At 47.2% G+C, this 21,389-nt stretch overlaps 7 protein-coding genes across 7 annotated transcripts; 2 read left to right on the forward strand and 5 right to left on the reverse strand.

Moving 5' to 3' along the window:
- Positions 1-13: 13 nt before the first annotated feature.
- On the reverse strand, positions 14-1,594 carry K444DRAFT_533112 (uncharacterized protein; the record flags this gene model as incomplete). The annotated part of the gene is made up of 4 exons (XM_024875128.1): positions 14-384; positions 448-1,195; positions 1,296-1,363; positions 1,417-1,594. The coding sequence occupies 4 exons, from the start codon at positions 1,592-1,594 to the stop codon at positions 14-16; spliced, it is 1,365 nt and encodes a 454-aa protein (XP_024734664.1).
- A 512-nt stretch (positions 1,595-2,106) lies between these two features.
- On the reverse strand, positions 2,107-4,141 carry K444DRAFT_592559 (FAD/NAD(P)-binding domain-containing protein; the record flags this gene model as incomplete). Its single annotated transcript, XM_024878245.1, has 5 exons — positions 2,107-2,694; positions 2,768-3,232; positions 3,299-3,798; positions 3,883-4,015; positions 4,083-4,141. The coding sequence occupies 5 exons, from the start codon at positions 4,139-4,141 to the stop codon at positions 2,304-2,306; spliced, it is 1,548 nt and encodes a 515-aa protein (XP_024734665.1). The 3' UTR covers positions 2,107-2,303.
- An 80-nt stretch (positions 4,142-4,221) lies between these two features.
- On the reverse strand, positions 4,222-5,486 carry K444DRAFT_23808 (uncharacterized protein). Its single transcript, XM_024871284.1, has 3 exons — positions 5,420-5,486; positions 5,032-5,346; positions 4,222-4,976 (listed from the first exon to the last, which is right to left on the reverse strand). The coding sequence occupies exons 1-3, from the start codon at positions 5,441-5,443 to the stop codon at positions 4,530-4,532; spliced, it is 786 nt and encodes a 261-aa protein (XP_024734666.1). The 5' UTR covers positions 5,444-5,486; the 3' UTR covers positions 4,222-4,529.
- Positions 5,487-6,216: 730 nt separating this feature from the next.
- Positions 6,217-7,683, forward strand: K444DRAFT_653743 (MFS general substrate transporter; the record flags this gene model as incomplete). The annotated part of the gene is made up of 5 exons (XM_024885892.1): positions 6,217-6,354; positions 6,394-7,003; positions 7,037-7,196; positions 7,311-7,315; positions 7,444-7,683. 5 exons carry the CDS (start codon positions 6,217-6,219, stop codon positions 7,638-7,640), a joined length of 1,110 nt encoding a protein of 369 aa, XP_024734667.1. The 3' UTR covers positions 7,641-7,683.
- Positions 7,684-12,719: 5,036 nt separating this feature from the next.
- K444DRAFT_614717 (uncharacterized protein) lies at positions 12,720-14,254 on the reverse strand. The gene has a single exon (XM_024880584.1). It carries the CDS (start codon positions 13,962-13,964, stop codon positions 12,858-12,860), a length of 1,107 nt encoding a protein of 368 aa, XP_024734668.1. The 5' UTR covers positions 13,965-14,254; the 3' UTR covers positions 12,720-12,857.
- A 2,140-nt stretch (positions 14,255-16,394) lies between these two features.
- Positions 16,395-17,779, forward strand: K444DRAFT_664909 (uncharacterized protein; the record flags this gene model as incomplete). Its single annotated transcript, XM_024887023.1, has 3 exons — positions 16,395-16,535; positions 16,789-17,315; positions 17,369-17,779. The coding sequence occupies 3 exons, from the start codon at positions 16,395-16,397 to the stop codon at positions 17,613-17,615; spliced, it is 915 nt and encodes a 304-aa protein (XP_024734669.1). The 3' UTR covers positions 17,616-17,779.
- A 757-nt stretch (positions 17,780-18,536) lies between these two features.
- On the reverse strand, positions 18,537-19,411 carry K444DRAFT_631511 (lytic polysaccharide monooxygenase; the record flags this gene model as incomplete). Its single annotated transcript, XM_024883369.1, has 4 exons — positions 18,537-18,847; positions 18,908-19,091; positions 19,146-19,214; positions 19,349-19,411. 4 exons carry the CDS (start codon positions 19,409-19,411, stop codon positions 18,537-18,539), a joined length of 627 nt encoding a protein of 208 aa, XP_024734670.1.
- Positions 19,412-21,389: the final 1,978 nt, after the last annotated feature.

Genomic DNA, 21,389 nt, shown 5'->3' on the forward strand with positions numbered 1-21,389 from the left:
CTTGCTCGGATTGCTAACGGTTGATCAGCCGCTGTGTTTCAAGTTGACCTCTCAAGCAACTTACCAATGAATCCTCGCTGAACCAGAACGCCTCTGAAGCTCTCTGATATTGCAAGAATTGTTCTCTGATTTCTTCCACCGGTGGGGGAGAGGAATCAGTCTTGCCTGGAGGGGTATGTATAACCTGAAAAGGGACTTCAAAGTCGAAGGCTTCTTGTCGGGCGCCCGCGACTTTGACTCGAACGATGAGGGTGTAGAAGCGGGCAACCAATGAGCTGCAGAAGGTAGGTAGGAGGCGTCCGTTGACCTCGATGGGGATGGCCCAGTTAGAAATCCATTTGCCACCTGGCTCACTTGTCATCGGCTTTCGGGTGTTGCCGCCATCTAAGACCCCTTCAATCGAACGGGAGAGACTGGCTAGGGAAGCCTGGGTGGCAGTGGCTTGACTTTCTGGGTTGAACCTGTATCCCCATGAAGCATCTCGAACGTGTTGAGTCTCCAGCTTTATGATGCCGTCGCGAAGCCTCATATCACCGAAAGATTCCAACAAACTCTGACTTGGTAGCCTTGGGAAGGACTTCACGGAGTAGAATGTCTTGACTCTTACCAAGGAAAAAACCGTAAAGCTTAATCCTTGGAGGCCCTTTGGGACATCGTTTGAACTTGGACTTGCCGACTCAAACTCTAGTCTTAAAAGAGCCGTCGTGTGGCTATGGGTAGAGCGGGTGTCGTAAGCAAGAGCCGATGGCTCTTGTAGCGAGACCTTCATTGTTCCTAGCGGGGTCCCCAGCAGAGATCGTCGTAGCACTTTTGTTTCTTGCTCCTTGAACTCCATGGGGAAATCGTCTGTTTCTGTCGGGGGCAGTTCCTCGGTGTGTGGCGCGACGGTTACTGGTAGAAATGTCTCCTGTGACCCTTTCGCCCCGGTGTCATTTATAGTGAAGTTTGCGGTGGCTCGTAGGTAGTAGGTAATGTTGGGCTGTGCGAACAGTTTGCCCGTAGCTTCGTCGAAAAATTCATCTCCTAAAAGCAGGGACGGAGGCAGGTGTAAGCATTGTTCTGGTGAGTCGGGATTGGTGCACGGGATCGCTCGGGAGATGATAAAGTGAAAGGGTGCTTCAAGGACAACCGACCCGAGCGGCGGGTCCCTTTGAGATAGATTGCTTGGAAGCATGTCATGGGCTTGACTGAGAAACTTCAATTTTGACCGGTTAGATACGAACTCGTGAATCGCGAGGCGAGGAAAGTGGATTGAAAGGGGTGGAGGTGGTCATGGGAGTAGATGAATCACTTACCATGCGCTCAGCCTTGATGAGTCTTGGGAGGCGGACTCCTGACTCAGGTATCCAGTTCCGTGAGACGCCTAAGCAAGCTTTAGAGGTGTTCATGGTTTTCTCGTCATTGTGTGTATCCCACCTTCAAAGTATATTGCAATCTCATCGATGTGCAGGTCTTCTGTGCTTGACAACTCGAGGTGACCATGCAGCTCGTCTTCGGGGTTCCAGACTGTGGCTGAGGTCGGGGTATCGGGGTTTTTCATTCTGTGGTCAAGGATGACACGCAGACGCGGAGGAGGAGCTTGGCCTGGATCCATGATAGAAAAGTTAAATTTAAAGTGACCTAAGGTAGGGACGGCGACGCAGGGTTCAGGTTCGTCGTTAAAGATGAGCTCACTTCGAGATTGACAGGAAGTCCCCAACCCGACGGCTTTACTCATAAGATGTTGTTCCTCTCGCTCGTCTGCCAGGGTAGAAATATTTATATGCAGGTTGGGAACAGCGAGGCCCAGCTGTTCTAATGGCAATTCCTAAGTATGCCATCTTTGTGGTCATTTTCTGAGAGGTCAACTCGGCTGCTCGTTAAGCACCGGGGCCTCGCTCACGCCCCCTTTTTATTGTCGACCAATGGCATCATCCGAGTGACATACTAACGTTACAGGGGCGTTGGCGCGTACAATGACATCTGTCCTGCAGGGCCAAACTCCTATCTCGTTCATTATTCCCTTCATGCAGATGACCTTGAAGGTGATCCTGGATCATTTTCTTTTCGTGTTTGATTATTTCGGCGTCGTTCAGCCTTGCTCGCTTGCCCTGCACGTACCCACCAGCCACGCTCGCCCAGATGCTCTTCAATGCGCTTCTCAAGTTGCAGGTTCATTCTCCTGTGTGGCTTAACTGTTGGATGTGACTTGTTTTTCTTAAGTCCACAGACCAAGGGAATCCCAAAAAAAATTGTATTTTCTCAGTACGCCACAGGACCCAGAAGCAGGCTCAGCAGAGTCCGTCGTAAACTAATACTAACCATCATGTCGTCTTCTTCTTTGACAGCACAAAATCGGCCCATCGGATCACCTCGACGCACCTCGACCACCAAAACTCCAGCTGACTTCCAGGCCAAACAAGATGATTCCTCCCCGTTCGCTGATCAATGTACCAAGTGCTGACATTCGATGTATACACTAACCCCTTCATCCTGCGCTCTACAAACCTGTTGAAAGCATCCTCTGCATCTTTTTTCACTTCAATTGTAGACGAATGCGGCTTCTTGGACGTCCCTTCTGAGCTAAGCAAAGGCTCAAGCAGGCGCAGAATGTACGTTACAGAGTTCTCGATGCCGAGGAGGGTTGAATGTCCTGACGGCAGCGTATTCGGACCTGTAAGCAGAAAGAGGTTCGGGAACCCGGACACCATTACGCTTTTGCCCCGTTAGCTAGTCTTCCTCTCTCGACTTTGTGTGCGGATGAACGTAGAGTCCTCAAGGTACGTACCCCATATACGCCCTCGCGCCATCAGATCCGCGCTCCCATAGATCCCGGAGATTGAGTCCGTCCAGGCCGGTGATGGCCATTGGGGTGAGAAGCTGCGCTGTCTTGAATCCGTTGGCTAGAATGATGAGATCTGCAGGATACACGATGCCGTTTTCGCCTGCAATTTGGTTCGTGCCGACGACTGTTAGGTTCTGGGATTTGATCAACTTCGCCTTGGGATTATCAAGTGAGAGATAACCGTGGTCTAGTATGGCACGCTTGGCGCCGAATGCGTAAGAGGGGACGAGGATGGAATGGTATTGACTCGGGGCGGTCTTTTCCATGTAGGAGACAAGTGACGCCTCCAGCATCGATCTGACGTGGCGACCTAGGGTACTGTCTTTGAAAGCGACAAAGGCGAGATCAAGCTTCATAGCCAGCCACCAGCGATAGAGTCGATTGGTGAAGGGGATGTTTCTCAAAACCCTGCAAAATTAGGTAAGACAAGATCACTTCTGAGCGAGGGGAGTGGCATTAGATGAAAATACTTGCCATTTCTGTGCCTTACGAATAGGTTGATTATCCTTAGGGGCAATCCATTGTGCGCTTCGTACGACTTGGACCAGGCTCCTGAGACCGGTGTTCTTGAGTAGCCACGGGACTAACTGGTTTGCTGAAGCACCGTTCCCAACGACGACAACATCCTTTCCTCCAAAGTCGACCTCATGGTCCCAATGAGAGCTGTGGAATATTCTTCCTCCAAATTCTTGGATATTGGCTATGCTTTTGGGGCCCTTTGGGATGTCCAGGAACCCAGCAGCAGTAAACAAAACGCGAGAATGCCGCACAAACGTGTCGTTGGTGGTGCGATCAAGAAATTCTACCCTCCAGAGGTCCTGATCCTCTAGCCACCGAGCTGAAACGCATTCTTGGTTCAGATGAATTCGGGACTGGATAGTGTGAGCTACGCGTTTGATGTAGGCGAGAATCTCGGGTTGGCTTGTGTATGTCATTGACCATTCGGGGTTCGGGGCGAAGGAATAGGAGTATAACTTTTATGCCCGATGGCCGTTAGTAATTATTAGGTGTAGTGATATTTGCGTGATGGGGAAATTGGCTTTAAGAAAGATTCTTACCTGGGAAGGGATATCGCAGCTGAGATTTGGGTATGTGTTCTCAGACCAGGTGCCGCCAATCTCGTTTCCTTTGTCAAAGATCTCGAAGGCTGCATTTTTAATTTTGACTGCAGTTGGATGCCTGCACAAAGGCCTTTGTAATCAGTCAGTTTGTGGATAATTATCGAAGAGGGTGGACTCGTGAACTCTCGATTCTTGACATACCTGACAAGCCAGCTCCAATGATAATTACGTCTGAGTGAGCTTCCGAGGAATTCATCATGGGTTGAAAACCTTCAAGTTGAACGAATGTGACACGCTAACATTATTTCTTCGATTGGTCGCCTTGAAATATATCGAGTGGTGGCATTCTCTCCTCTGCTGACACCATCTTTCCAAAGCTCCCTGGTGACATTCCCTTCCCCAGTGACATCCCCTTATCTGGTGACAACCTCTCTTCGTGACATCATTTTCAGCTCCTCGAACTCGAGAATATTATTTAGATAAGCAATGTCTAGGAACAATAGGAGGAGCTGCAAGTTAAAATCATGGTCTCTTATGCTATGTCTCCTTATCACTCGGGGCAAACACTTTTCTCTGGAAATCCAAAATATCCGTGCAGTGAATGAACTCGCACAGTGATAATTATACTATCACTGGCAAGGACACTAACCCTTTATGTATTCCAAGACGCTAAACAGCAACTCGTTTTCAACCTCGCAGCCACAAGCTCCATCGCCTTTTACAAAACCATTCCAGAGGCGGATGCCAATCTCGATCATATCGATCCCTCTCTTGTTATGTTCGCGTATCAGCTCATATGCCACAGAGCATAGAGTTGTCCCCTTATCGGACTGGCTAGAGGTCAGGAGAAAGGACTCAGCAGGGCAAAGTGGATTGTCGACTAGTGGTGTTAAGGACGAGTCGTGTGGAAAGGGCGGAGGAGGCCCGGGGGGGCTCTCAGGCATAAAAGAGGAATCGAAGGAGGAGTTCGTTTGAAGAGGCCCGAACATCATGTCGAACTCGTCCGCGGGGAGTTGTAGAAATGAATCTACGAGCATTTCATCTGAGGTATTATGCAAGCTTGCCACTTCGTTTGGCACCGTGGCCGCCGACTTTCGACACATCAGCAAGCAGACTACACTACAATATATCGTTCTCCAGGCTTACCAGGCCTTCTTGCGTTGTTCCTGAGGAGCTTTGCATACGACTGCCGCTATCGACAGCCTCGGGGGCTCCACCGTCAGCGGAGAGATGAGCGTCCACCAATGTCTGCTCCAGGCCCGCAAGGGCTAACAGCTCCCGGAGCTTTCTGTTCTCCTCCTCAAGCCGCAAGATGGTGTCCTGGGGAACGACTTCGGGTATGCACGGCTGGAGTCCATGTTCCTTGCATTCTTCGACCTTGCGCTCCAGCTCCGCGATGTACTCGCGTCTGCGTGCCCGCGAACGTCGCTGATTGTTGCGCACTCGGACCAAGTTAGAAGTCTGTGAATTGAGTCCGATCAGCATAGTTTAGTGGGTGCGAGTGCGAATGTGAGTAGTGGAATGAAAGGCTGACCTCTCCTTTGGGTTTTGGCGGCATGGCTGTTCGACTGTGGTTGTTGATTGAGTGGCTTCGGATTGAAGTGTGGCGAAAATCATTGTTTCACTCAGTAACCTTATTTTTACAGAGACCGGCGGCACCCGCCCAAGCCCCACAGCGCCACCTAAACTTGTTCAATTGCAAGGACAAAACAAAATAGTTTTGTGTAAATTTATTTACTCGTTTATCCAGCCTTCAATATAATTTGATTGAAGTCTAGTTCTTTTTAAACAATAAAACCCAAATGGAAGTGATTGTAAAAAAGCAAGTCCCTTCTCCACTTTTACGAAATCTGACCCCGCATTACATTCAAGGCGCTGAAGCGAGCCCCTATCTGAGGGTAGGCTGAGTCTAGAATAAAGTCTAGAACAGCATTTCTAAGCACCGCTTGACCACAGCAGCAGCAACAACAACAACAAAATGCGAGAAAAGAAAGCGATGTTCATGGCCATTGGCCCAATTACTCTGGCATGCTCAGTTTCTAGTATTTTTGACTCATCCCCCAAGCTATGCTGTGGCTCTGTGAACGGTGACATATCAACGCTCCCCACTCTGCAAATGACAGATCGGCGTTCGCCCCAGATCAAGGAACGGTGACATACCACTGCCCTTTATTACCACTGCCCTTTATTACCACTGCCCTTTATTACCACTGCCCTTTATTACCACTGCCCTTTATTACCACTGCCCTTTATTACCACTGCCGAGTCTTCTCTCGAGGAAGCCGAGGTCTATCATCTCGGTCTGTTGCCATTCGTATGCGGACAGTGACAATGAGCACAGCATGCGATTCTCTCCAGGATGTTGAGAATCCATCACTCGCTGTCCCTGGGCCGCCCGACAGTGGATACGGCTGGGTATGCGTTGCAGCATGCTTTGCCATCAACTGCTTTACATGGGGAGTGCTTGCCGTAAGAACGTTTATATCCATATCTAGCACAACAACATAGTCCTTCTCAGCAGCGGCCGCACCCATGGACTTTGCCTTCATCGGAGGACTAAACTTTTCCGTGGCGATGCTGGCCTCTCCAGCCGTGACGGTCCTGGTCCGCCGTAACCCCTACGTCATCCAGTTGCCCATGCTCATCGGCGTATGTCTACAAACAACTAGATTTATCACAGCGTCGTTTGCAACACGTATTTGGCATCTTTACCTTACCCAAGGCGTCCTAGTTGGCCTAGGAGTTGGTTTCACCTACATTCCCAGCATCGCCGTGCTGTCTCAGTGGTTCCGCCGACGCTGCAGCCTATCAAACGGCATCAGTGCTGCGGGATCTGGCATCGGGGGCCTCTTATTCTCCTTTATGGTGCGCTCAGCTATTAGCAACACCTCTATAGCCTGGTCGCTTCGCATCACTGGGCTCATCAGTGGATTTATGAATATCCTAGCAACAGTTGCCATCCGGAGTCGCAATCATATCATTCAACCAAAACAACATCCGTTTGACATGGATCTCCTTTGCCGTTACTACGTCCTGTTAGTCCTTATCTGGTCTTTTGTGAGCATATTAGGCTATATAACTCTGCTTTTTTCCATGTCCAGCTTTGCAAGTTCTATAGGTCTGGATGAATCTCAAGCTGCCAATACCACAGCGTTTTTAAATCTGGGCACTGCACTTGGAAGGCCTTTTATCGGGGTAGTCAGTGATTGTTTTGGTCGAATACAGACTGCGGGATTCATAACTCTTCTATGCGCACTATCAGTCTTTGCAATTTGGATCCCGGCGACCTCTTACGGAGTTACCATTCTCTTGTGATTGTCGATGGCGCAATCCTCGGTGTCTTTTGGGTTGTATGTTATCTCCTAACTCGAAAACTGACACTTTAGACTGACCTCACATGGAGGCAATCGGACCAATATGCACAGAAGTGGTTGGGCTTGGAGAACTGCCATCAATGCTATCGCTAGCCTGGTTAGTGATCGTGTTACCAACCACCTGTAAGCCTGTCACTATTCCGTATTTAACAAGTATTACTACATTATTGAACTAATTTCGTAGTCCCTGAAGTAATAGCACTCAAACTTAGACGTCCCGGATCCGGACATGAGTTCCTTTACTCCCAGATCTTTGCCGGGTTGACATACCTCGCAGCCAGCATAATTATGCTGGAGCTGTGGCGAGTCCACCGACGACCAACTGTTGTCGATGAACATGACTTAGGTCACAGAGCACCGGAAATAGACGGCGGCGAGTAGTATTTCCTAATGCTTCTGCTCTCGCGTAATGTCTGGGTTTCTTGTCTCAAGGGTGTCTTGCTTACTTCAAATTTCAATTACAACCTTTCGAATATTCGAGACCAGTACCTGATGTGATCTTAGAAAAGCGTGGTATTAATAGACTTAAGAGTTACGTGATGATGAATACATGAAAAGGATTCGAATGTTACTAGCATCATTGAGAGGTAAATATTCGAAGCCTTCCAAGCGAAATAGCCCGTTGAGCAAGCGAGGGAGTTCGCTGAGTCCGAGGGGGATTAATAACATGGTCAAAGTATTGAGAAGCTCAGAAAGTCGACAAGTTCATTAGCGACAGGTTTCAATCAAATCTTCCTTTATCGTTTCGAAGATCGTATTCCCCTTCGTCTTTAAGGAAGGATCGAGCCTTTAAGGCCACGATGCTTGCTCCTCGTACCGATGAGCGACTTTTGATTCTCTCCCTGAAGAACAGACGCAGCCCTTTCGAGTATTGTCTCGTAAATTTAGAAGTGGGCTTAATAGATCAGTTGCCCGTCCACAGTTTGTGAATTTTAAAGGTGAAATTTCGTGGCAATGGTAATGATGGCCTAGGCGGAGAGAATGACGTTCCAAATTATCGGCGGGTACTTGAAGTCGATGGCTTGTGCTAATCGTCCGTAGGTTTCCGGTTTACTGGACCTTCCCGGCAATGGTCTAGCAGCTTCAAGACAGAAGGATATCCTTCAACACTCAAAGGGTTGGTGATCTCAGTGAAGAGCGTTTTCATTCAGTTGTAAGTTTAGGTTAGTCGTCAAAACCGCAAAACAAAAACCAAGGAGGCTAGCCAAAACTGTGCTTATGTTGTGAATTGCCATCTCATCCATCGAGGCTCTCAAATTGGCCCCAGCAAATTTACCATCTTTTTTGGCAATTGATACAGTAAGCGGGACGCAAGAGAATCCATGGTCGCGAGGCCAAAAGATCTTGGTTCTTTCAACTTGGGCAAAGTGAGGCATCTTCAGCAGAAAATCTCGATTTCGATACCCCTCGTACTTTTGGAAAATAGGGACGTTTGATTGGTCCATGTTCCATGCTCTGAGATCGTAAACGGGGGAATGATTACCCGATGATCCTGACGTGTTTCACATGGATGATTCGTGGACGAATGAAGGAAGCAGGATCCGAAACGTCACACCATAATCTGACAACAGCAGCTGATGATAAGATCCTTGACCCCAAAATAATTGAACGCTCCATCACAGCGCTCTTTATATTTCTCCGCACAAAATATCTCCACTAACGAGAAATTGAGCAAAATGGCATCTCAAGAAGAAGCAAAACAGTTTCTGTTAAAGGTACCTGTTACTTATCAGTCTCCAGTTGAGGGAATTAACTTACAAAAAATAGGCATGGGATGCAATGTGGGTGCCGGGCTTGGCGACTCTGTCTGAACTGTATGCCGAAGATGCGGTGATATCGGGATTTTCACCGCCAAAACAACAGACTTGGAGTGGCATTGACAACATAAGAGCTGTATGCAAACCGAAAGGGTATCCTTACACTTTGACCGTAGAAATGCTAACCATTAGTGTTGTTGAAGCACTTCAAAGAGATCCAGCCCATCGTTGGATCCACGGCTTTCAAGATCACGAATCTTGGTACTAACTGCCCCGTTCCTGCCTTAGAGATATAAGCTGACAGATTGTAGATATTGTAAATGATGGGAGTGCCTTTTATGCAACTTGGGAAGATGTATTTGAATTGAAGATTCCTGGCCAGGAAGGTTTGATGGATCAGCGTGGGATCATTCATTGTGTACGGAAGGATGGAAAGGTTGGTGTTTGGACGATGTATGAGGATCCCACGCCGTTTGTTGAGATGGCTATTAAAAGGCAGTTTGGGCCGCCACCGGCTTAAAACAGATCTAGTATTAGTGTTCGTCTGTTAGACTAAGATTGTGTGCAGATGGCTGATTAATTGATTCATGTTCAAAAAGCATCGAAATTGCTCAGTCGAGCAGCTTAAAGTACGTCGTAGTGCATATTCTCCTCCTCAATTTATACACCGATACAGCCAATAAATGCTGTACTGAAGATCTTTACCCTTTGCCACCTCAAAGCTAGCTTTTTATTCCTCATTCCTAGGAGCTTGCACTCACAAACGCTACGAGAACAGCTAGGCAAGTAGCAGTCAACCCCAGTATCTCAAATGCAGTTTTGGGGCTATAGTATGCCAACCAGCCAAAAACAATAATCATAGTTAGATGAAGACTCTTTTAAGAATCATGAGCGCCATCTTCTTCAGAAATCTGCTTAGGATCTGGGGATAGTGCTCAAGATCTTTACCGAAACCAGTGGAATTTTTGGGAGGAGCGGTTGGAGTCGAAGTACCGGCGTAAAGTTCTTTAGATTTGGGACGAATCGATAGAACACTGATGCCAGCTCTTGCTCTAAGACGCGCAGATAGTTGAGGGCATGTTCTGGCTCCCAGAGGAGGTGGATAGCCAAATTCTCCACATCCGTAATTATTTCCAAGTCCGACCAGAATTGTCGTAATTCGTCTGAACCATCTGGTTCTGAAAGGTGAGGGTACAGGGCATCCTTCTTGAAGTTGAACGAGGTAGTGCCTTCTGCATCTTGTGAAGTGAACACTTTTCCATGCGTAGCGGCGATCTCGAAGATCTCTTTGCAAGCAAAACTTGCAGGCGGAATTTTGCTGCGAGGTCTGAAACCGCACAAGGTAGTGATGGATTTACGAGGATAACAAGCATGCCGCGTTTCATGTACTTTTCTGCAAATCTCCCTGCTCGCATTCCTCCCAATAGTCGATGACTCCTTTCAATTTGGCCTTCTGTAAGTGGACAATTCGACCTGGAAGCACACACTCCAAGATCGTGAACCGAACTTCTTTCGGCAACCCATTGCAGTGTGGGAATGCAGTGGGAGCTCGACTCTCTAAACTCGATGCCGACAATGTGAAGATCTATTCAAAGAGAATGAAAGTGGAATCAAATGCCATTCAAGAGAAACTGAACGTGGAAAAGCCCTATATGGCAATAGAATACTAGGCGCCGCCTAGCGCGAAGTCATACGACAGCCCTGTGGGAAAAAAGGAGGGTCTTCGAACGAACGCTAACTCGTGACCAGGGCTGAAATGTACTTCGGACTATTTCGTAGAGTCTTGTATGAGTGCCTTACACATCACTTACTAGCTTCTAGGTGTGTTTTTTGTTCGTCTGGTATTGCTTTTGATGGGTGCGGCCTTACATGCTACACAAAAAGGAGTGGGACTTTCTGACTGCAGAATGCCCAGCATCATCAGAAGTAATTCCGACCAAATCCTACTACTCCTAACTGCCAGCGCATTCGTTACATTTCCCCTATCGGCCAAGTCTTCCCTGTCGTACTATTCCCACCTGGAAGCGTAAATCTCGTAATCGTATTCCGTAATCCGACTTTCATAGTCCCTTTTGCACGCTTCCAAGCCTCCGTGCAACGTACAGTAAGGACGACTGATGCATCAAAGCTCGGCATGTCCCAAAATAGCCACATTCAAGATTCAGAGACTTGATCTCCTCGAGCTTTATCTTGTCCACTGTAGCTTCCGCAGCGTAGGCATGGAGTATTGGGCACGACGGATCTGGTCGAGAAGTCAATGTATAACCCACGCTCGTCCCAAGGATATGGCTCGAATTTCTCATAAGCAATAAGCTGCAGGTGTGTCACGGCCTGGACAAGCTGTGGAAGTGGAAATGTATGTGTTTTGGTATGAATATGTATGAATGATGGTGCCCTAATGGCGGTGAAGAAGCTATATATATGCCTGTGCGCAGCACGTGACAAGGTGCCTCTTCGAAGTCAATCGGCTTGTCCATAATGGTTAGGCTTGTCTGGTCATATTCGTCCTCCCGATAGTGTTTATGCGCAAGTGTAATGGCTTCCACATTGTCAAAACACATATTACCAAAACCTCTCAAGAATTCGCCCACCCATTTCTCCAACGATGCATCCGTCTCGGGATCTAAGAGAATGGCCAACTTTCTTCACCTTGCTCGCGGTATAGTATCGAGAATACGAAAGGTGTTCAGGAACAATGCCTCCGGCTCTGAAATGGACTCATACGTGTTTGTTCTTATACTGAGAATTTATCATAGCAGAGGTACAACATGCTAATGTCGAAGTCTGCCTAGACTTGGGGGGTCGAGCCAAGGAATGAGAATACTCTCTGATAGAATCTTGAGGCCACGCCAAATGCTTCCCGGCAGACGTATAGTATTTCTGGGGATTGACAATCCGAAAGTATCCAAGTAAATGCCCGTACTTGTACGTATCATCATCCATGTGATACGCGCCAAGGGCCTGTCCTAGAAACGCCCTTTGTTGCCAGCAGTATCTAAGTAGGTTGTTTGGAAGGTTCAGGGCCTGCCAATCCTCCTCGCAGTCTGGACGAGAGGACCACCGCATATTATTCTCCTCTTCCCACTCCTCAACAGTCTTCTTGAGCTTCCTTTGGTGTATATCAATCACCCTCGGGCTGGGTAGTGCACGCTCCCAGATCATCAATCGGATGTCCACCAGCAAATTACGAAAGACTGTAATCAGTGTAATGGCGCGATCGGGTTATGCTATTGCTGACTCCATCGGCAGCAATAGCATAATCGCCGAGATGCTGGGGAGTCATTCTATCGACTCGCAGATATTAAGAAGTCCCAGTCAAGGATCTTCCTGGGCTGGCTGTAAGGGTATGCTAGCTCTTCAAGTTGAGTCGAAGCATTGATACACGGGTGGAGCTATGCGGGGAAAGTTCGACGTTAGGGGTGGTAAACCAATGGAACATGTATCTCGTGTACAATGCTGGCAATAGAGCTATTTGGATCCGTGTTGCACGATGCAGCGGGCTCAAGTCTTATCTTGGTAAAGGGGAGGTTGGGATGTTGAATCATCTTGCACGAAGCCTTGCATAGGGAGCGGTGCAACATGATGCAAAGGTGACTGTACCTTAGGCAGGCTTCCCAATGGGTATTGCGAAAAGAAACCCCTTCTCCAATACATGCCACTCTTGGAACAATTTTCAAACCTTATATTCTAGTTACAGTTGGGTGGCAACTGTTGATTGGAGTCGTATTGCTGGTGAATACTGCACCTGACGGCGATGATACTTCCGAAACATCAATAGATTCTCCAGCATATCTAAGTAAAAAGTCCGAAGTCCTCGTCAGAATCACTAATATCATTCCAGTTACTCGTTCCAGTCTTTATCTCTCTCTCTCTCTCTCTCTCTTTCCATCTCATAAGCTTTGTGCTCCTTGACGAGCTCATCTACCTTCATCTTCGCAGCACGTCTCGCCCTCGCGAGCTCCCCTGCGTACTCCCTATCAAGGACCACTTTCGTCTCTATCTTGGGGATATTCCAGGAAGTTTTGCCTCTGCTAACGTCTTCTGCCAGTATCCTCTCAAGATCCTCCAAATTCACCTCTGATTCCGTGCTGTTCAAGGGAACTTCTTCAGCGACTTCCTCCCACCATGCTGTCGGGTTGAAAAACTTGTAACTCCTGATGGTCTCTGCGAAATTTATAGGATCCGTAATGGAGAGGCATGTTGCATCCTGGCCTTCCTTTTCATAATGCTTCACCACCAAATACAGATTCTCCAGACCACCTATCGTGCTAGCGAGCGCCGCAATGAACTTCTCTAATGGCATGTTCGCATCATCGTTATCTCCCGTCAAAAGTAGTGCGATTTTTTTCACCTTCAATAGGTTATCCATATCCAGCATGTTAAATGCGCTGTCACCAAGGTCGTAAGTAACAGAAACCAAACTGCCATCAGCATAATAAACCGAAAAGTTATCATGCCGTAGATATAACGTATCGAGCTCGAAACAAAACCACGTGGTAGGTATCGATCCAAGAGGTGAGAAAACCTTGTGGTAGGACTTCGAAACAACTTGAAATGCCTCCCGACAGACGCGAAGGATTTCCGGCGGCGGGCAATCGGAAATCAGTCCCACTAGGTGGGCTTCCTTATACGCATCTTCGTCAAAGATATTGGCATTGAGCGAGTCGGCCAGTGCAGCCCTCTCTCTTCCTCGCCACCTAGAGCTCTCTCGCAGATCCAGGAAAACATGGTTATCCTCTTCCTCCGCGTCTTCTCCCATCATTCCCCCCTTTGGCGGTGGCCAAGTATTTCCAGTCTCAGTCTCCCACTCCCCAATTGTCTTATTCAAATTCCTCTGCCTTAAATTGACGATCCTAGGTCGCAAAGTTCGTTCCCATATCATTAATCGCATCTCTTTCGGAAGATTCGGAAAGACTGTAAAGGTATCGAATTTGGACCCCGCCATCATCGCAGCAGGCAGGACGTCAGAGAATCCTGATTGTAGAGGCCGGCAAGATGGTCAGTCAATATGGCAGTGCTGAGGACTCGCGGTCGTGGGTTCATCAGATGTCTGGCTGGAAGGTGAGGCAGGTGTACGAGTGGAGATGAAGGGTCCTTGGTGGAGCTCGATTATCGTATTGAGAGGTATGATCGAAAAGGGTCTAGGTATCGAATGGCAATAATCTATTGTTTGAATTTGTGGAATGAGCGGGCACAGCTATAGTGGTGGGCGATTTCGGGTCGAGAGGATTGGGGATGTTTATGGAGGAAAGTTATGTGATGTTGACGCGTGTTGAATCGGAACCTCAGATACCGAGCACGTGACGCTAATAAAAAGATATCTTAAAGCAACATTGATTGCTCGTGATCCTTTCTATCTGGTCTCCTCCTTGTTGCCTCGAACAATTTATCGGGTAAGACCTGGCGATACCGACATTGGTAGCTCTCGAACAGCTCCATCGCCCACCAAAAGTCCCGAGTAACCTCGAGGAATCTCCTTTGAAGGTCCACCAAATCATAACTACCCAACTCGTGTTTCCAAAACTCTAATTAAATCACCATATTGATCGCGAATCTCCCGGATCCTCTCACAGCTGCCCCTGAAGCTCTCTATCTCATCCATATACAGCTTCGAGACGACTGTCTTGAATGAGATGTTTGGGATCTTCGGGGAAGAGACACCAACTTTAAAGATCTCATCCAGCTTATCCTTCAACAACTGTATATCTACCTCGGCTATATCGTGGCGGAAGTTAACTTGATCTAGCAGTTTTCTCTCGGTGCCTGCCCCGTGGTGCCTGTCGAAAGGTCTCCTATGTATACAAGCTCATACCGTAGTTGACGGGGCCTGTAATAAGGAGGTTCCTTTGATGATCTTGTGTATCCACACAATATTAATGTTCTCTCGCTCAACCTATTCCCCAAACACATCAATATGTTACGAATCGACTCGAAATTCCAGATAAAGATAAAATTCAAGATCACACAAGCGGAATTACCAGTCTAAGGAACTGCCTATCACTCTTGTTTCCCTAGCTGCATCTTGACAACTTCCCTTCGTGGTCTGAGATCTCTTCATAACTGGTTCTGCTATAACCACTTTGTGTTCGATCTTGGGGATCGACCAGTCCTGGCAGTCAGCTGGGCCTAAGCCTTCACCAGCCTGACTGCAATCCCATACGTGTTGAATCACGTCCCCTTTGATTTTTGCCCAAGAAGTGTCAAGTTCAATACGCCAATGAACCTCTGTGTCTGCGTCCCACTCTGCAGGCTCCCACTTTTCGTACCCTAGTGTTGATCTACTTATGTCAATTGTTTCGGCGAAGAGGAGGTTTGTCATGCAGCCATCGATATTCCCTTAATGCTCCAGAACTGGGGACAAGTTCTGCACGCCACCACAGCTTTTCAGCAAGGATTCCAGCCATATCTTCTTGTCGTCCTCCTGGAATGTTGCGGGCTTTCTATGTCAATTGTGTGGCCCAGCATTGCGCCAGAGCTCAAACTCTCCGTGTTCCCCCACAAGCGGCCTTCCCCACTTGGGATCGGCTGACAGGACGAATGCTTAAAAATAGATGTCTTATTTGAAATAGGGTAATTGGACGGAGTGACGGGGGTAATTTGAGCGGAACCCCTAGTATACTTGTGACGATCGTGACGAAAGGTGAGAAGTGCCCGAGAAGCCGTCTTGACAAATGACATACTGTTTCGAGATTGGGAATAGCGGAGCTTACAGGATGCAGAGAAACAGAGTTGAGAGAGAACGACAAATTCTCACTTGTGCCCTGCGCATCAGCGTCATTCGTTCACCCGTTCTTCTTAGGACCGCTTGATCCATGGGTCCGGTTCTGAGCGTCGTGGTTAAAGATTGTGGGACTTTGTCCATATTTTCTCATGCTGGGAACTTGAGATGAAAATTGTGATGATGTTGGTGTGGAAAGACTTTTGTCGAGGTAAATGTGCATAACCAATGGTGCTAAATTGAACTAATTGGACTTAGCTTGCAACTTCTGGACTAGGTCACTAGGCATGATCCTGCTTTGTGAAGGGCATAGTCTGCAGGATAGAAATCCTTTGAAAGGATCCGAAATAAAACGAGGTGACATAAATTGCCGGAGATCTCTCAAGAACCAGCTAGATCTAGACGTGGAAGCACAAGCGTCCATTGTCAATTGTAGTGGAGTTGCATGTGATTCACCGTGAAGGCCCCTAAATTCAACGAGGTAAGCTTGAGGAACTTGATCGCATACTCCGCTAGCTTGCTGCTTTATGGCAAGACTATACGAGGGCATTAACAGCCACATATTTTTCTAGGGAGTGAAAGGGGTCATTTGAAGAGGATGGGGAACAGATCCAAATCCTTCTGTCGCTTCGATCAAAGCGAGAATACTACTTCATTCTAATGTCCGACACCAATTGGTTACAAGAAGGGACAACCGTTTTTGTTCGTCACCAGGTAACCAGCGACTTTGCGGCCGCTTCTGCAGATCGACCATTTGATCTCCAATCATCTCACAGCGCCCCTGCCTTGGCGCATGAAATAGTATGTTTCAAGATTCCTGAAGGCGTGGCCCTCGTATTCCTGTAGAATCTTGGCACGCAAAGGCTCTTATGAGCGGAGATCTTGTGCTCACTGAAAGTTAATGAAACGGATGCTACGTCAAAAAAACCGGAATACGAGTGCTAAGCCTCAGACCCCGCATCCTTCTCACGATTCGTATGTCCTTACGACAGCTGATAAGAATGAAGCAGTTCTCTTAACATATGAAACATAAATCTCTCTTGATTGAATCAAGAATGATATTTGGACGAGGAAAATTCATAGAACAAAAGGAAACACCTCACATACTCATCATGACCCGTCCAATACAACTTCGGAACGCGATCATCACGACGAGAGTCCTTGCGGCAATCCTTTCAACCATTTCAATCGCTTTCTCCATAACAGTTCTCACTTACATCATTGGCTGGTCCGGCAGCAACTACACGGGCTTGAGTGTTCTCCCTACTGTGGCAGTCTGGTCTCCTCTTCCCTTTTTGCCAAAACCAAAACTTCTCCTTCGAAATTTTCTAACCAATATTCTCTCTCACAGCTTGGCATCTCAATCTTTTGGAATGTTGTTGCTCTTGTTAACATCAACATCACTGCTCACACGTTTCACGCCATAATTGACCTCGTCGTATTCTCCATCATCCTTGCGCTGGGCCTCGTCGGCTTCCTCCATGATGAATATAACTATCTCAGGAACGGATACCATTTGTCGGTGAACTCAATTTGGTTGAGCCAGGAGTTGGCTGCCGGTGGTTGCATGGTTGCTACTGTGTTCGTTTCTCCATATCTTCCCTTCTCCCAACATGAAGTTGACAATGTTTTAGCGTTTTGCAGCTTATCCTCGTACTCCTGAATCTCCTCTCGGCCAGGATATCAAAGAGGATTCAGGAGCAAGAGCTTGTTGTACCACTACCGCCTCCTCCTTATGCCGAACCTATCATCACGAAACTGCCGACTGCCGAACTGCGAAAGGAGAAAGAGGAATGGTTTGAGGATTGTGACGGAAAGAGTTTGACATCAACTTCTACACTGGCGGATAGTGAAAAGAGCCTCGGAACTACCGAAGCTTAGATAGGCAGGGCTAACAAGAATTCGAAAGGGAGAGCGGATTTGAAGCCGAGATTAGGATCAGAAAAGTTTCAGAAGTGCAAGGCATATGAGAGTATCTACGGATATAAAGACAGTCGGCGCTTTTAAAATTAAAGGTGATGTTTACCAACAAACCTGAAGTTGTCTGATTCAGCAAATAATTAAAGAAAAATTCCTTTTCCTTTTCCTCGTTTCAATTCGGACTTGACAAGTTCTCCGCCTTGGAACCAGTATACTTCAACTGGGCAAAGAATATCACCGTAGCCAGTTCCGTGGGGGATAAATGACTCTACTTCGTATACTGCGTCCTTATAATCAGGTTTTCACATCCAGTTCGTTGCAACAAACAGGCTGATTTGAAGATGAACCCGTATTCAGTCCAGCCGAAGAAGTAGCAGAAGCACACTCAGCTCACCTCTTCGGTGCCCCCGATCGTACCCAAAACCCTTACCCCTCGCGCTCTGGACCTCGACCTCAGGAAAGAAACGGTCGCGTCTCCTCATCCCCTCCTCCGTCTGCACCTCGACCCCAAAATACCGGTCCAACATATAATCTTGAGTCTGTGCCACAGGCTCGAGCGACCAGGGTGGATCCATACCCGAGGAATCAAAATGGACGGACGCAGACGAGGAAGATGCTTTGATAAAATGTGTATTGGTACTCCTGATATTAGTATTATACAAATTTCAAATGTAAAATCCTTGACTTCGGCACCACTGCTTCGTCTAAACTTTATTTTCATAAACAAAATACTTAGCCTTTAGTTAAGAAAATGGCCTTTCACAGAATTGAGAGTGATTATGGATCAACTGGTTAGGTGCCCCGTCAATGCTTTGTAGTCTTTGTGCAATCTGCTAGAGAAGAATACCATTATTCAATTTTTTTGAAGCACGACTATCCATTTCAAATAAGTACCTTCACTTCCCTCTCGAAATTGAGTAGCGTAATGCATATTCCATTACAAGTGTCTCCTCCTATGACCTGCACTTGTTTTCGCAGTTGATGATGGGCTGACAGCACCTGCGGATTGTGTTTCGGTTCCAACGCAGCAGATTTCGTTGTGACTCCCGAATACACCGGTGGGCCGGGAACAACGTATGAAGACAAAGCCGCGTGGATTTTAATCTTGATCCCAGGATCCGCTGCGCTATATGCACCGGGAAACTTGACTAAAGATGGACTTGCTGCGCCGCCTCTGGTGACAGTAATTTGATCTAGACAAAACTGTTAGAATGGGGCTATGTACGAAGTAGTTCAAGGAGTACACGATGTACAGCAAGTCATGTAGAATTGAGTGCCGTTCGCTTTCCTAGCCGTATATAACGCAAGGGCTTCCGCACGGAGAAGATAGTCTTCTGCTGCAATATCGGATGGGATCTTCACGTTCGTCTTGCCACAACAGGTGTTCAAGTCCTTCGTGCCCCAATTATCATCGTCTCCAACCCTGCCGCCCGTTTTCTGCAAAAGCCATAGGTTAGCCCCATAATTGTCTAAAGTGGCTCGTTCGCATACAAATGACCATGCGTCTTGGAATATCTTGGACCGTCCAGCTGGGCCGTCTGGAGTGGCGGCGTCGGCAACCTTGGACAGATAAACAGTCACAGGGTAGAAGTGAGCACCACCAATGGCTTCGTTTTTGCATGAGTGATCACCAAATTGCTGATGATTTCGCCTGTAACTATGTCCCCAGCAGCCACAGAGCACTTCCCACTCACACCAGGACGCCCGTTGCATCGGAAAGCAGTGCTGCCTACATCGGTTACCGTTGTATTTGACATCGGAACGCAGGCGCAGGTTGTCCCGTATAGCCAGAGTTAGTAAATGAAACAGAGGTTTGGAAACAAGTCACATATCTGATCCACTCCAGCGACCCAAAGTTGTTGGAATAGTGCATGGCCAACAACACGACGAGTTCCAAATACAACAAAACAGATAGAAGTGAAGATCTCACAGCAGCAACTTTAATCAAAGAGAGAACAGGAAATAATTTCGTAGGTAGTGCTCACCAGGAGGCATGTTCATGGCAGATGGCTAATATATAGATGAAATCCTTCGTCCAGCCACATATTGGAGACTACTGCCGAGTCTCCACATTCTAGAAGTTGTTAATAGAGGTGCGATTCTAACTCATGGGCGCAAATGTTGGTGTAAGGAGACATGTTTGATTTGGGTAAGTTCAAGAGAGGTCATGCGGCTGCTGAAAACTGCCAATCAAAATATTTGTCAGGCCAGGGAAATATCCTTGCTGAGATAAATATTCCTCTCAAAACGCGGGGGACCAATGGGTAAAATGCTGGGTATTTGATCTGAGGCAGGGTTTCGTATGCTGAGCCGAACGGGCAAAACCTGAGTAGATCCTGAGAAGCGCCCGGGAATCTGGAGTAGACTCGATTTAGTATCCCCACAATAAGGCTGATGCTGTTTTTGCCCTTTGTGTAGCACTACCAAATCCTTAGTAGGTTCATCAAAGAAGCCCGTTCTACGCTCCTCGCGGGATTTCTCATTAGTCGTTCTCGATACTTGGTAGGATGGCATTATTCATTAAATCACGTTATATTGCAATCCTATCAGAATGTCGTCATATTATCTTCAAACATGTTGTGTCGAAGTTGCTTATCCTGAGAAATACTAGCAAGTTAGAAGCTAGTCGTGACTTGTAAGCGAGCCCCTGAATATTTCGCTTATTCTCACTATATAATATCAGATGACTTTTTTCTTTCGCTAGTTCTGTTTAGTCGCTAGACCCAGTGTGTCAAATGAGTAGACTAGTGTAGAGTAGTGGGTCCTACTCATACTCTACTCAGCCAAGGTGTGTCCTACTTATACTCTACTCAATACTCAATGAGTATATACTTAAGTAACTTAAGTAGTTTGAGTATTCTTTTGACACACTGGCTAGACCTGATCAGCTACCGCTCTTTCTTAGGCTAAAGGTGAGTATACCTGATCAGAACCTGACCACAGACTGAGCATACAGAGGGGTCCTCTTCTGGTCCCCTTCTCTAGTTTCTATATTATCTATATATAAAACTTGCTAATACCTGTTGTTTGGAACACAGTCACCTTTCCTAACCTATTTTAATGCCGTGATGGTATCAGTTCCTATCAAATTTACAAGGCTCCTGGCTAGAGCCGATTTTGGACCCTATTGAGATTTCAGGCTATAGAGGTCGCGTGCAAAAAATCAGGTGAAAAGTACTTCACCAATATAATTGTCCGAGGAAGTGATCAATACTTGAACTGTGTGGTGCATCATAAATGGAAGAAAGTGGCGCCATCCGCAGGATTCTCTACCTCCCGTGCTCATTGATCTGGGAACGTTCGTTGCTGCTCTAGTCGTCAATATTATCCATATGACACCCAAGAACGAAATAAGCTGGACAGCCAATGGCAGACCTTAAAGCATGGTCCAGGTTAGAGGTGAAATGTAACCTTTCAATCCTCATGCCTTCCCAAATGATTTTGATGTGATCTCCATCCAGTCAATGTTTTCGTCTGCCTCTCAACAATGCTCCCTCCACGTGACTCCGCAATGTGATGCGAAAGATGATTCAGGACATTGCTCAAGTTGGCTCTGACAGTAATCAAACTCTGCTCATGTTTGCTCATTCTGGGCTCAAGCGGGCAGCTACCCACGTCGGAAGACAATAAACCGGAACCAGCGAAAGAGATAATAATCCAGAGCCTAGCGGTATGAGTTGTCAATGAAACCATCTATTGAGATATACGTTTCTGCATGCACTGCATCCATAATAC

This window comes from Hyaloscypha bicolor, assembly GCF_002865645.1.
Source record: "Hyaloscypha bicolor E unplaced genomic scaffold K444scaffold_113, whole genome shotgun sequence".
NCBI lineage: Eukaryota > Fungi > Ascomycota > Leotiomycetes > Helotiales > Hyaloscyphaceae > Hyaloscypha > Hyaloscypha bicolor.